The 13,247-nt window shown below is 60.1% G+C and overlaps 2 protein-coding genes across 2 annotated transcripts; one reads left to right on the plus strand and one right to left on the minus strand.

The window, feature by feature from the left end:
• Positions 1-5,434: 5,434 nt before the first annotated feature.
• Positions 5,435-9,777, minus strand: DERL2 (derlin 2). The gene is made up of 7 exons (XM_051991479.1): positions 9,635-9,777; positions 9,397-9,462; positions 8,916-8,989; positions 7,778-7,871; positions 7,155-7,350; positions 6,939-7,029; positions 5,435-5,938 (listed from the first exon to the last, which is right to left on the minus strand). Exons 1-7 carry the CDS (start codon positions 9,725-9,727, stop codon positions 5,833-5,835), a joined length of 720 nt encoding a protein of 239 aa, XP_051847439.1. The 5' UTR covers positions 9,728-9,777; the 3' UTR covers positions 5,435-5,832.
• A 360-nt stretch (positions 9,778-10,137) lies between these two features.
• On the plus strand, positions 10,138-12,017 carry MIS12 (MIS12 kinetochore complex component). Its single transcript, XM_051991482.1, has 2 exons — positions 10,138-10,377; positions 10,760-12,017. The coding sequence occupies exon 2, from the start codon at positions 10,816-10,818 to the stop codon at positions 11,425-11,427; it is 612 nt and encodes a 203-aa protein (XP_051847442.1). The 5' UTR covers positions 10,138-10,377; positions 10,760-10,815; the 3' UTR covers positions 11,428-12,017.
• Positions 12,018-13,247: the final 1,230 nt, after the last annotated feature.

Here is a 13,247-nt window from a genome sequence, read left to right on the forward strand (position 1 = left end):
TTCCTCCAGCGCCTCCTCGGGACATGGGCAGGGGCCCCCAGGGCCCGCCAACAAGGATTCCTCTGGCGGCTTCCCCGGGACCGTCTGGTCAGTGACCAGCGAGCGGACAAAGCTGCCCACCCCTGGGGAGACGGGAAGGAGCCGACGCGCAGGACCGGCTGCAGCCACCGAGGATCGCTAGCGACAGGGGCCGTGGTCGCCGCTGGGGCAGCGCACCCGGGACTTGGGGCAAAGGGCCACGTGCGGAGCCGGGAGCCCACGTCCCAGGAGGGCCAGTCCAGTGGCCATGACCAAGCCTCGGGCGGCCCATCCTACAGAAAAGATGCTCAGCGCGTGCCTTTGGGCCCAGAGGCAGACCCCGGGGAACTGGGTCTCAGCTGCCAGGACATCTGTTCGTGCTTCCCCAAAATAAATCCTTCAGGTACGAAGGGTTTCCCGCTGAAGGCCGGACCATGAGACTGTGAGAACAGCTGAATGGGGGGCTGCTGAGCTGAACTGTGGTCCGGCCGGATGGGGTGGGGGCTCCCCATGGAGCACTTCTGGAAGGACAAGAAGGCCCGGTCACTGCAATCTCCCAGGAAGCCCAGTGGGTCCCGTAGGGGGTCAGCGAGGCCATCGGACGGCCCTGTCCAGGAGAGACTTCAGAACTGGCCACAATGGCCTTCCAGAACCTTGCAGGTCCAATCGTGACCTTGAGAATGGAACCAAGTGAGGGGAAGAAGAGTGGGTCCCAGGGCGGCGCAGGGCTCGGTGTCCAGTTCCAGAGCTCGGCCAGCTCTGCCCAGCGGAGACGCAGTAGGAAACGGGATGGCCGAGGACCCGGCCACTGCCGGCCACTAATGAAGAGCCCGTGCTAAGTGCCAGGGACACAGAAGAAAAAACCGTGACCCAAAGCTTCGCTGCCATATTGTGGGGACACTGCCATCTCAGCAGGGGTCCCGAGTCAGGGGGCAGCGGGTTCCCTCCTACCAGCGCAGAAAGACCGCTGGGAACCCGACTGTGGCTTACGCGCCAAGAACCAACATTAAATCTCGCCGCTTCCCAAAACGAAAAGCCAACGAGAGAACGTTAAACAACGGCCTGAATTAGCCATGGGGGCGAAACGCTTGTGAGGACCCAGGAAGGACGTTCACAGCCTCCCACCCGCATCGTCGGGCGCTTGGCCGACGAGGGACTCGGCAGAGGGCACGGCCCCCGGAAACAATGTCCTCCAAAGGCTACGCACCTGTGCTCTTTCCCGGGCCATGCAGGATGTTCCCTGCCCTTGGGGTGTGGGGGGGGGGAGACCCTTGCAGCCCAGATGCGCCTCCTCCCTGCGCCCACAGGCAAGGAGGCAGAAAAGTGCCCAAGGCCAGTGAACTGGACCCCTAGGCCCCTTTATGGCTTCACGGCGCCTCAGGCAGGCAGGGGACATCTCTGGGCCTCTTCCCAGAATCATTTTTAAATGCACAAAATAAAATACGGAGGGTTAATAACATGGAGATAGTTATTATATATCAAAAGAACTTTTCACAGATCTTGGACGATGAGCTGGGACAAAAATTAAAGCTGAAAAGATGGGGGACTGCCCACAAGTGTGGGGAAGGGAAAGGTTCCTGGAGTGACCCAGACAACTTGCAAGTCGGAGTCCTTTGTCATGTGAACGCTCCGAGTCTGGAGTTCCCTGACAACGGCTGTCACGGGCATGGACACCAGTCTGCGGCCCGGGGGGGGGAGAACACGGGTATCGCCACAGCACGTGGGAGGAGCGGGAGTCGGGGGCACGGGCGGGATGGACGTGGCCCAGAACCCTGAGGTTGGGAAAGCAGCAAGAGGGGGGATCTGACACCACCTAACAAAGGGAATGTTTCTGGGTCTCTTTAAAAACAAAACACGGGGTGGAGGAGATGGCAAAGACAAAACGAAACTCTGGCAGGGACGGCGTCCACAGCAAGCACGAGAAAGGGGAGAAGCACCTCGGACAAAGGGCTCATCCCCACAAAAAGGAGCCCGGGAGCTGCTCTCCAAACCCAGTAGCCAAAAGCGATGGGCGATTTTCTAAAGGAAGATGATCTATGGACAGCCTGGAGAAGGAAGGCCCCAAAGCACTAACCAAAGAAATGGCCAAGTGAGGAACTTGGGTTTTCATCACAGCCCTGCGCGGCGCTGGGAGGGATGCGTGCCGGTCTGCCCGTGGTGGGGAACGATCTGGAAGGACGCCAGGAGTGGCCGAAAGGTCTGTGAGTGACACGGGTCCCGTTGGGTACGCCAGGTCACAGACAGAAAAAAGCCCGACGCACCCAGACATTCGTTACTGAACCTTCCGTGGTAGCAAAGAGCTGCGAACTGAGCAGCCCCCCCCAACCCCGGGGGGATCAGCTACAGCGTCAAGGCTACGGCAAGCGTTATGCTGCAAGAAACACACAGGGACTCAGAGGCCTGCGATTTCCAGGACCCCAAGAAGCCGCCACCAGTGAGCAGAAGCGCCGCCCACGAGAGCAACGGCAGCGCTACCTGCGGAAAGGATGGACGAGCCCGCCTAACATCTCCTCCCTCACTGGCCTGGAGGAACGGGGAGCTGGGAGGGGGACGCTACACTCACAGAGGGAGGCTGGCGCGCGGCGGGGCAGGGTCGGCGTGCCTCCTGTTCAGGCTGACTGATTCCGCTTCATCTTCGGAGGCAGAAGGGGTAGATTTGGAAGGGAACGAGACCGTCTCAATGATCACAAAACAATTTGTAAAATCCCTTCCATCCTTCCTTCTCCCTCTCCCTTTCTCCTTCCTTCCTCCCTCCATTCTTTCCTTCCTTCCTGGTAGAAGGCTGCAAGTCTTTAAATTAACGCCGGATCCTGCCCACTTGTCAGACACGCACAGGACGGACGGGTATCCTGGGAAGCGTGGCTCTGAACCATCGCGAGCCACGCACTGGCACATGCCCCCAACGTGCTGGGCGGCTTCTGAGCCAACAGTGCCACGATGGAGAAGGGGACGGAAACCAAACACTTTAGTGATGAAGGAGCGCTGGGGACGTCCCAAGCCTTGGCGAGGGAGGGTGGCGGCTTTGCGGCAAACCAGAGTCGTTTCTACGCCGTTGAGAAAAGGTGGCGTGGCGCCCGAGACCCTTCCTGCAGCCAGAGGCTCAGCAGCCAGCCTCGCCTCCCCTAGGCCTCCTGGTGGGAAGGCCTGCAGACATGGAAACAGAGAAGAACAGACAGAGCGTGTCAGACAGACCAAGCCGCCCGCCCAGCCGCAGCCAACCACCCCGAGACGTCGGCGCTCGGGAAAGGCCTCGGGCCTCAAGGTGCTCAGGGCCTCGGCCTTCCGTCGGGGTCTGGCCCAGTGCGGGCAGGAGGCCTCACTGAGACGTGCTCTGGAAGAATGGGGTCCGAGGGGTAAGAAGCAGGAGTCCCAGGGCTCTCGGTGAGCCATGGGCAAGCAGAGGCAGAACGAAGACCAGCTCCTGGGCTCGAGAAGCTTGGCTGCTGTCCCTCCTAGGCAGCAAAAGACTGGGGAGGATGGGGGGCACCCAGGGCAATGGTGCTGAGGAGGGGGTCCTTCCCTGGCAGCAGACCCCGTCCCCCCAATCAGGTGAGATGAGGGGCAAGACGAGCCCTTTACAGGCTCTGGAAGGAAAAGGAAGACCCTCGGTCCCAAAGGTGAAAACCGCCCTGAAGAATCCAAGTTCAAGCCCAGGACCCGCACCTGTCTGCAAGCTAAGGACAAAGGCCAGTGCTGAGAAATGTGGGGCCACAGGCGGCACAATCCCAGCTTCTCCCATAAAAGGCCAATGAGTCCCCAGGAGCCAGAGCCCAGGCCCGGGGACAGACACGGAGACAAGATTCTAGTGAGCGAGGCCTGAAGCCGGCAGCCTCCATGGAGAGACTTGGGGAGCTTAGCAAACCTACGAGGCGGGGAGGGAGCTAACCAAGTCAGGGTCCAGGGAGTGTCCTTTGAGGCAATCTTGCAGAATGCTCTTTAATATAGATAAAGGAAACCCCATCTCCCCAATCAGGTGAGGAGATGAGGGGTAAGACGAGCCCTTTACAGACTCTGGAAGGGAAGATCCCTGGCCCAAAACCCCATCACCAATATCAACAGAGTCAGGGACTCGGCCGTGTGACTGCTACAGAGCTAGCCTGGGTCAGGGTGGGGGGATCAAGCCCACCAGACCACCAGGTGCATGGCCCCAGATTCCAAGGTCAGCGGGGGACCGGTTGAATACAACGGATTCCATCTCTCCACAACCCAAGTTTTTTTTGGCCTGCATTTAATCTGTCCCTGGAGACGGGAAGAAATCCTTCATTTCAGTAAAACCCAGATGCCCCCTTGACTTTACGTGGAGGCAGCGAGGGTCCGGGTCTCTAAATGTGGAAGTGGCGCCGAGAAGCTGTCCCGAAGACTCGAGCCTTCTCCCTTTGTCCCCCCTTTTCCCCAGCAGCTACAATTACACGAGCACGCTGGGGCCCTGTTCTCCCAGTTCCAAATCCAGTCCGAAGTGGAGGAAGTGAATACTGAGAACCATCTGTCAGATTCACCCGTTTCAAGCCTCGGCCCAATTTCTAAGGAGTTACAGACTGGAACATAAGCAGGAAATGTCAGGAAAGCACAGAAACGTTCAGGACGGGCCACAGCCGTCACCGGCCCAGTCATCGGTCTCCCAACACTCCCAAGGTCAATGAGGGGAGGGGAGGGCATCTCTCTAGGCGATTTCCCAGGTATCGAGAGAAATGTCATCTATTGTTCCTGAGGTGGACATTAGTCCTCTCCAGGCCGTCTGGAAAAGTCGTGGAACCCACGACTGCCCGAGTGCATGGCAAACATGGAAGCTGCCCCTGCCACTAGTCTGCCGCTCCCCGGGAGACCTACACCCCTGCAGAGTAACTCAGGGAACACCGGTGGGTTCTAGAGCCTCCGCCACGCTCCTATGGGGAATGGCAGGTGCCAAAAGACGCAGCCGGTTGCGGCCCCCAGGTCTGGGCCTCCGAGCAAGAGCTTCCAAAGGCCCTGGAAGCTACAGGCTGGCGCCTGACCCAGAGAGACATCAAAGGGTCCATGGGCACGTGGGAGACGCCACTTCCAGCGATGTCATGGAGGCACAAGGGGTGGGGGGGACAGAGACACGAAGGGGTCTCTCAAGGGGACAGTCTTCTCAGAAGTGAACTTACCCAGAAAGACCTGAGGGAGAAGAGAAGGGGTCCTTGGAAGCGCACTCCCACAGGGGATGCGGACCGTGGAGGAGCGAAGACAGAGGAGGAGAAGTCAGGCAGGACCAGGGAGGAGAGAGGCTAGCCAGCACTGCCGCGAAGGCCCGTGAGGGGGGCCCGGCCCCTCTTCCCCCCCGAGCCAAGCTCTCCACTGGGCAGCGGGGCTGAGCTCCAGACGGTCCACCACAGCCGGCTCGGGGGAGCACTGCTACGCGCACTCCACCCTAAAAGACCACACACAGAGGCTGGAGTCCAGGGAGAGAGAATGAATTCAGTTTTATTGGGGTCCTCTCAGAACCGTCCACGCACGGCGGCTCTCCCACCAAGAAGCGCGAGGGGAGAGAGTTCGGCCTCCTCCTGCGCATTAGCGGGTACGGGGTCCGGAGCCGGCCACGCGTGGCTCCTCCGAGGCTCTGGCTCCACGGGTGACGCTTTCAGGACCAGTGTAAACAGAGTGGAGGGACACAGGCGGCCACTGGAGAGGTCTCCTGGGTGGGCCACAGACAGGGCGCCGCATAAAGTGCTTCTGGACTTAAAACTGGGGGCCGCCAAGAGTGTCCGCACGTCCGAAACACAGAGTGAAAGCATCCCCAGGAGATCTCCGTGGAGTCCTTCCTGCCCAGGGGATCTCGCACTCGACGCCGTCTTCCTAGCCTCCGAGGCGCTGCCCTTCGCCCCAGGCGAAGCCTCCCGGCCGCTCCTCGGGTAAGGGGTTGTAGTTCGGATCCTCATCCGGCGTATCAAAAATTGCCTTCCTAAAAACAGATGACAGACGTGACCCGTCTGGCACTCCAACCCACAGTCTTGGGGCCCAGCCGGCAGCCAGGATGAGGTGCTTTGGGAAGGGAGGCAGCTACACTTTTCACCCAGCCCATCTGGGCAGCTCCCAGCCCCACCGTCCCAGGCTAACAGACCCCCCCCCCCCCCCCCAGCCCGGCCCCCGAGTGCCGCTCATGCTCTGTCCTCCAAGACATCCCCTGGGTATCCCCACAGCCCGTGCAGGCCCCTGGTGACAACCCGAGTCCGTGCCCGCTGTGGCTGCCCATCCTGGACGCTGGCTGTCTCAGAACATACCTCGGGACAAATGAGGCTGGAAGGTGGGGATCAGCGGGGGGACTCTGGCCTCCATCCTTCCTGAGCCCCTCCCACAGTGGCCTCTAACCTAAGTTAGTGTTTGGCTGTGCTCTCCCCACCCCCACCTCATCCTTGGGATTTTCTCTTTTGGGGGCATTCACATGGAAGACTACTGGACTTTCTGCCAGTCTCACAGACCCTCGGAACAATGCCAGCACTGCTAATGCCCCCGAGTCTCTGGAGATGGCTCTCCCTCTTCCTCCCTCCATGGTCCGGCCACCTGTGGAGCAGCCCTGAATGCACTCTCCCATCAGGACCCCAGCCTGAGGGCCAAGCTCTGAGCAGGGCCCTCCCCCTCCTCTGGCTTCCAGTGCCCCCAGACTCCACCTGCCTCCATCAGCATCGCTGGTGACATTTACTCTCTGGGAAATCTATCTTCCCCCAATCCAGTGACTTCACCGGTGCAAGGAATTTGCTGTCAGAAGCCTCCCTCCCCCTGGGCTATGGGTCTCTCAGCCAGCATAGAAGGAGGGAGGCCGTGGCTCTTGCCCCATGCCATCTTCCAATGTCACATCCCCTGATCCCGGCATGAACGGCCCCTTCCCCATTTGACACTAAGTGGGATGACTGGTGTGATCCTACCCATAAGGATCCCCCAATGCGGCGCGAGAGAGTACTCACAAAAGAGCAGGTGTTTTCAGAATTCTTGCTCCCCCTGGCTGATTGGGAAACACATCTTCCAAAAAAAAATATATGTGTCCCACCGCAATTCCTAGAGTCAACCACAAAACAAGGGGAGAAAAAGAGGGGAGAAATGAAACACCGGGCCTGTGCTGCCTGTGGACCTGGCCAAGAGAGAGTAGACTCTGGGGGGAAAGCACAGCCTGGGTCTCTTACCCAGGAGGTCCACGATGATGGAGTTGCCCAGTAACAAGGAAAAGCCCATAAGGACCCAGGGCAGAAAGGGGGCCTGGAAGTTGAGAAGACCAAAGAAGTTCATGCGAACATATGGATTCCTTCGGCTCCACACATAGACGAGCATGATAGTAAAGGCCTGGCCCAAGAAAACTAAACTCACGAACAAACCGAAAAGCTACCGGCGGCGTCAAGGAAAACCATTGCAGGTGGACAATCGAGGGGGCAAGGGAACTTTGGGGGAGAGTCCAGAGCACAGCCATGGCTCTTGAGAGCACCAGGGTCAGCGGGGCAGTCGGACACTCTGGGTCCCTCCCTCCCCCTCCTCCCGGCCCGGGGGGGGGGGGGGCGGGGGAGCCTTCTCCCCCCATGACACCCTTCCAGGAGCAGACTTCTTTCCAGGCTGGCCTCTGTCATGATGCAGCCCCTCTGGAGTACGGGCCTTGGGTGGGGCGCAGGACAGATATGAGCCCAGGTTGCAGAGAGGGCGCTTCATAGCCAATGTGCCCCTGGAGGCCCCATACAAGCCTGGAAAGGCTGGCAGGGGCAGGCAACAAGAGGGTCTGCACAAATTCTCGGGGCTCCTTCCAGCTGCTGAAGGATACAGTCATTAAGAATCCCCCAAAAAGGAACATAAATACAAAGTCTGCTGTCCGGCCTCGGAAAGAGCCTTCTTCGAGCATTCGGCAGTAACGGTATCTGAAGGTGGAGTCAGGAAAAAGAAAACTGTCCAGAAACACAAATGTGAGGAACACACTGGGGGACTCCAGGGACTTAAAGATGCAGCTTCCCCAGACCAAGCCACAGAGGGCAGCTGGGGACTCTGGGCGCCTTCCCTTGGGGAAGGGCTTGGGCATGCCCCCTTCCTGTCTTCCTCCTTATGAGGAGCCCCCCGCCACACTGTTCTATGACCTCACCTACTCCTGGCAGCCCCTCCTTCCTTTCCTAACACGCCTCTAAGACAGAGGAGGGGGCTGGGGTCTGCTCGCGCCCACCTGGCTGCCACCCGGCTGGACTGCCGATGGCGTGAAGGGTCTGTCCTCACGCTTCGAAGGAGCCGGTCTCCTGTGAGCAGAGTTCCAGCCAGTGCTCTCCAGGGCGGTCCCTCGCTCTCAGAAGAGAAGCTTACTCTGGGTCTCCAGCCCCCCCTGACCCCTCCTGTTTCTTTACTATATCACTGTCACCCTGTGGGATAATTATCTGTGTGTCGGGGCCCGGACCAGGCGCTTTTTACAAATAATCTCTCAACAATCTGGAAGCCACAGCTACAGTTTTACATTTTCCCCATTCAAACTCAGGCCTCCAGCTTTGCAGCCGGTGCCTTGAGGTAGAAACTTGGCCCTTTCTCTCCTCTCACCCCTGGACCACTACGGGGTCGGCGTCTTCCAGCCCAAGAGGATCAGGTCCCATCTCATCAGCTCCACGAGCTCCAAGGACTCCCAACGGCCTCCAGATAGAAAATGCCCCCACCTCCCAGCTGCGGGCCTTCTGCCCCTTGCCCGGATGCTCTCCCTGCCCAGAAGCCCTCCTCTGCCCCTGCCCCGCGGGAAGCGTCTCCTCTTTATCCGCAGGCACCGCTGGCACGCTGTCTTCCCCGGAGATGGCGCTCCTCGGCAGCCTCTGTATCCCCAGCACACACAGTAGGTGCTTAATCAGGGCTTGACTAACAGGGCAACGTCTACAAAAGTCAAACTGCGGCCAGAACACTGGCTTCCTGACCGTCTGGCGGCCCGTAAAGGATACAAGAAAATCATATTAAATAGAAAGTTGAATCCAACTGGTCCAAAGAACAAGAAATTGGTGATTAATCTCCATATCTGTAACACGGGGAAAAAGAAATGACCTCAGATACGGTTACCTGGGAAATGTCCAGACTAGGACTTGTCACTCTCTTTCAGCTCTTTTCCGAGGCTGACGTTTCCCCCCGACGGGGAGGGGGGCACTGTCCTTCAGGGCCTGACCCTATCTCGGCCCGGGGGAATACTTCCGTGTCCCCCACAGTCCGCTCTCCGGATACAAAATCACAACAGGAGAACCTTCGCCCTCACCCTTTCCCTTTTAACCTTCTCCCCGAAGCGCGCGGCTCCTCCCAGGGGAAAGACTGGGGTCAGCCAGGCAGCCCGGGGTTCGTAGGATGAGGGGGAAGCCCGGCACGCAGCAGGCGCTTAATGAATGCAAGTCTGGCGGAACGGAACCATGGCAACCGCGCTGTCCCCTCGCTCACCTGGAAGTGCCGGAAGATGAGCTCGGGGTTGAAGTAGAGCTGGAAGGGGGTGATCAACTCTAGTTGCTAGAGAAGAAGAGACAGCCGGTCAGGCAGACATCCCATCTCGGTCGGCCCGGCTTCCGCAGCCTTCAGAACCCGGCTCGGCTCAGCCCGGCCCCGGCCCGGCCCGGCCCCCGCCCGTCCTCCCCTTACAGGCCCCGACCCCGCCCCGCCCTCCGCCGGGCCTCCCCCTCACCACGGCGGCCGTGGTGAGCACGCAGGCCGTGGTGTACGCGCGGCTCACGGGCGGGATCTGCAGGTACTCCAGCCTCAGGCTCTGGTACGCCATCTTCCCCGCCCGCCCCGCCCCGCGCGCCCGCGGCGCTGCCGCCGCCGCCGCCACCGCCGCCGCCGCCGCCGCCGCCGCTGCTTCCGCTTCCGCCGCCGGAGGCGGGACACACGAAGCCTCCTTCCGGGCCTCGAGCTTCCGAGCGGCGCCAATGGGAGGCCTCTGATGGGCAGCAATCCCAAAATGCCTCGCGGACCACGCCAAGCGCCGCTTAGATGAGCCAATCAATGCCCACCGCCGCTCGTCGTCCCGCCTCAACCCTGAAGGTCACCAATCGCCATGTCCCAGCTGGAACACAATCTCAGCCAACCAGCGGATCCGTTCGCCTCTCGCCTGCGTCTTATTGGTGAAATAGAGGGTCCGTCCAGAATGATTCTCATTTATTGGTCTCTACAGGATGCCAATCTCGAGGGGGCGAGGCAAAGCCGTGCGCGGGGAAAGTTTGAAGGAAGCTGTGGGCGCAAAGGCGCGCGCTTTCCGGATGGGGCGGATCCGGATTTGTATCACAGCTGAGCTGTCACTGTACTCTCGCCGGGTGCGAGCGCTGGCCCAGGGGCGCCAGAGGGACCGGGGCACCTGCGTCTCAGTGGTCCGGCACTTGGAGTCCGCCTCGACCCTTCCCGGAAGAGGGAACCCTTCTCAAAGGGCGGGTGAGGAGACTGAGACCGGATCCAGCGCCGCTGCTGTGGGGGCGGGGGCAGGGGGTGAGGATTTAGAAGGGCCCGCTGACGCCTCCATCTCGTTTTGGGGAGGGGTCTGTGTGATTCAGTTTGGGGGGCGACGGGGGGAAGTCGAAGGAGTTGGCCCAGAGATAAGGTGCCCCCCCAGGAGTGGGGCAGGGGCCGCTTTTCTCGGCCTTTGTCTGCACAGCCGGGAAGGGATTAGGAGGGCGCAGGTCCTGGAGCTTACAGAGCCCCCCCCCTCCCTAGGTGCCGCCAGGGAGGGGTCAGGGCCAGCCTCAGGGCCAGCTTTGCCTCCGCCCGCAGGCCGCTGTGCTCTCCATCTTACGCCCGTGTCCCTCTGCCCCCCCAGAGCAGCAGATCTGCCGGTGACCGTCAGCGCCTCTCGAGGGCTCCCGCCCCGCCGAGATGTCCATCAACCCGATGCTGTACGAGGCCCAGTTCTTCGGGTTCACGCCGCAGACGTGCATGCTCAGGATCTACATCGCCTTCCAGGACTACCTGTTTGAGGTCATGGTGGCCGTGGAAAAGGTCATGTTGAAGAAGGCCGGAGACCTTCCCGGCTGCGACCTGAGCGCCGTCCAGATCCGCAGCAGCACCGAGACCTTCCTCCGCTTCATGAAGGAGCGCTTCGACCGCCTCTTCGTCAAGATGGAGCGCGCGCTGCTGCGGCTGGTGCTGAGCATCCCCCCCACCGTCCTCCTCCCCGAGGACAGGAGCCACGAGAAGCACCCCCAGAGCAGGGAGGAGTTCGGCCTCCTCCAGCAGGAAGTGGGGCAGCTGCAGGCCCGCTACAAGGCGGAGCTGGGCGCCAGGCGCGCGCTGCTGGCCGAGCTCGAGGTCCAGAAGGTGGTTCGGGAGCGGCTGAGAAAGACTCTGCACTGGCTCAATGGGCTCGGAGATGTCCACGGGCCCCCGGGCCTGCGGGAGATGATGGCCCTCCTGGTCCAGCACTCGGGCCAGCTGCGCAGCATCACCCAGGACGTGTCGCAGAAAAGCTCCGGGGGAGGGATGGAGTGACCGGGCGCCCCCTCCTGGCAGCCAGGACCCTGAGCAGATGTCCGCAAAAACTGCGTCTCTGAGGCTTGCGGGTGGGCCGGCTTCTGAAAGCTGTGGGCCTCAGCTCCCCCTTTGAGCTGTGGGGTGAGAGCAGGGACTCTTCCCCAGGCTGTAAGAGCTCGGCTTGTCAGTGATCACTCCTGGCCCAGAGCTGCTCGGAGGCCTGCGAAGTGGGCAGTCACAGTGACTCAGAGGGAGGGCCCCCCAAACTCAGCCCCGTGGCTGAGCTCGTCTGGTCTGTGTGAACAAGCAGAGTCCCTGCGTCGGGCAGAGCGGGGCAAGGCGGGGCAGCCTCCAGCAAAGGGCAGAGAGGTAAGGCGCTGTAAGCAAGGAAATTATGCCAAATTTCAATTCAGACCGAGCAACAGGAAGGAGGCTAGCAGGTCTAAGGACACCTTGCCCTGATTTTTGCCCGTTTCTAAACTTTCTGTTGAGAGGGTTCCGATGAATTGCACTTGTGAAACACTTGATGGTCTCTGTGCTGTTCAAATAGAAATATCATCGAACCTAGGAATGCTTCTGAGCAGCTGTAATAAAATATGTACAATGGAGTGGGATCATCAGACCTTTGGGAAGTCTTGGGGGGGGGGGCACCATTGGGCCAACCTGTGCCTGCAGTTCTGAGGCACTTGGTCTCATCTGCGCAGGAGTGGAAGGGGTTTGCTGGGAGGGAAGGGGCTGTTTTGTGCATCTGAGAAGCTTCTTACTCATTACAGGGGATCACTGGGGCAACACTGATTAAGAGCCCCACAAAATGGGGATCTAGGTCGCCTGTGCGCCATGACACACACCTAGGGATTGGAAGAATGAAGACATCCTCGTCCTCTAGGTGCGCGCGCACACACCATGCACACTTTGTATAAGGGCACTTTGTGGGGGTAGCTCAGGAGCAAAGGCAGCAGGGTTGGAGCTGGGCCTTCTCTGCCCGGGCAGGAAGGAGCAGAGGGCATCTCAGGAGCCACCACAGTCAGCGCAAAAATAGAGTTGAGGAGGGCCATGGAAAAGGCTGGTGTAGCTGTGGGAAAATGAGTAACTGTGAAGAAGCCAGAGGAAAAGTCTGATGGGGTAAGTCAGCAGCAGCAGCGGGAGTCCTCAGAGCGGAGGTGAAGCAAAGGAATGGGAGGGCGTTTGAGGAAGGGTCAAGAGGGGAACCCCCACCTGGGGGAGAGGAAGCTTCCAGGGTGGGATTTCAGCCATGGCCGCTGGTGAATTAGCCGTGTTCCTCCCAGTGAAGGGGAAGTGCCTCAAAGAAGGCCCACAGCCTCCAGCTTGTTGGGGAAAAGAGAGGAAAGATGAGACAAAGGGTGCCAGGGTTGGGGAGAAGGGGGCGGCAGTGGGCTGGATGGGTTGAGGAGGAAGCAGCTGCTTGTCTTGGGATCTGAGCTTGCCCAGTGAAGGGCAGTCTGGTGAACATTCCTCAGTGCAGCCGTTGACCTGCCCATGGTACAAGATCGGTGTCCGAGACACGGTCCCTCCACGGCCGCCCCTTGCTGGTGAACCATGAACACAAATAACACTCCAGGAGGCACCCTGGCATTGCCAGTGATTGAGAGGTTGCTCTTGTCCACGCTGCTGTCCCCTGAGGTCAAGGAGTGTGTGACAGACGAATAGCTGGCTGAGGGCACGATGTCTGAGAATGGGAGTGGGATCTCCGAGGGACAAGCTCGGGGCCAGAGATGGGAGCAGACCAACTTAAAATGGGTTGGGGCGGCTCTTAGGTCTGTACGTCCCCTGTTGGACACTGTGGGGAATAATGAAGAAGGAAAACTAGCCCCTAAAAC

Source organism: Antechinus flavipes, chromosome 3 (genome assembly GCF_016432865.1).
Source record: "Antechinus flavipes isolate AdamAnt ecotype Samford, QLD, Australia chromosome 3, AdamAnt_v2, whole genome shotgun sequence".
Lineage (NCBI taxonomy): Eukaryota > Metazoa > Chordata > Mammalia > Dasyuromorphia > Dasyuridae > Antechinus > Antechinus flavipes.

Excerpts from the sequence above, each read along its gene's own strand:
- DERL2 (XM_051991479.1), bottom strand. The coding sequence starts at position 9,727 with ATGGCGTACCAGAGCCTGAGGCTGGAGTACCTGCAGATCCCGCCCGTG. Across the intron at positions 9,463-9,634 it reads TGCTCACCACGGCCGCCGTG|CAACTAGAGTTGATCACCCC; the intron begins GTGAGGGGGAGG and ends CTTCTTCTCTAG. Across the intron at positions 7,351-7,777 it reads TTGGGGGATTCTTAATGACT|CTTTTCGGTTTGTTCGTGAG; the intron begins GTATCCTTCAGC and ends CGCCGCCGGTAG.
- MIS12 (XM_051991482.1), top strand. The coding sequence starts at position 10,816 with ATGTCCATCAACCCGATGCTGTACGAGGCCCAGTTCTTCGGGTTCACG.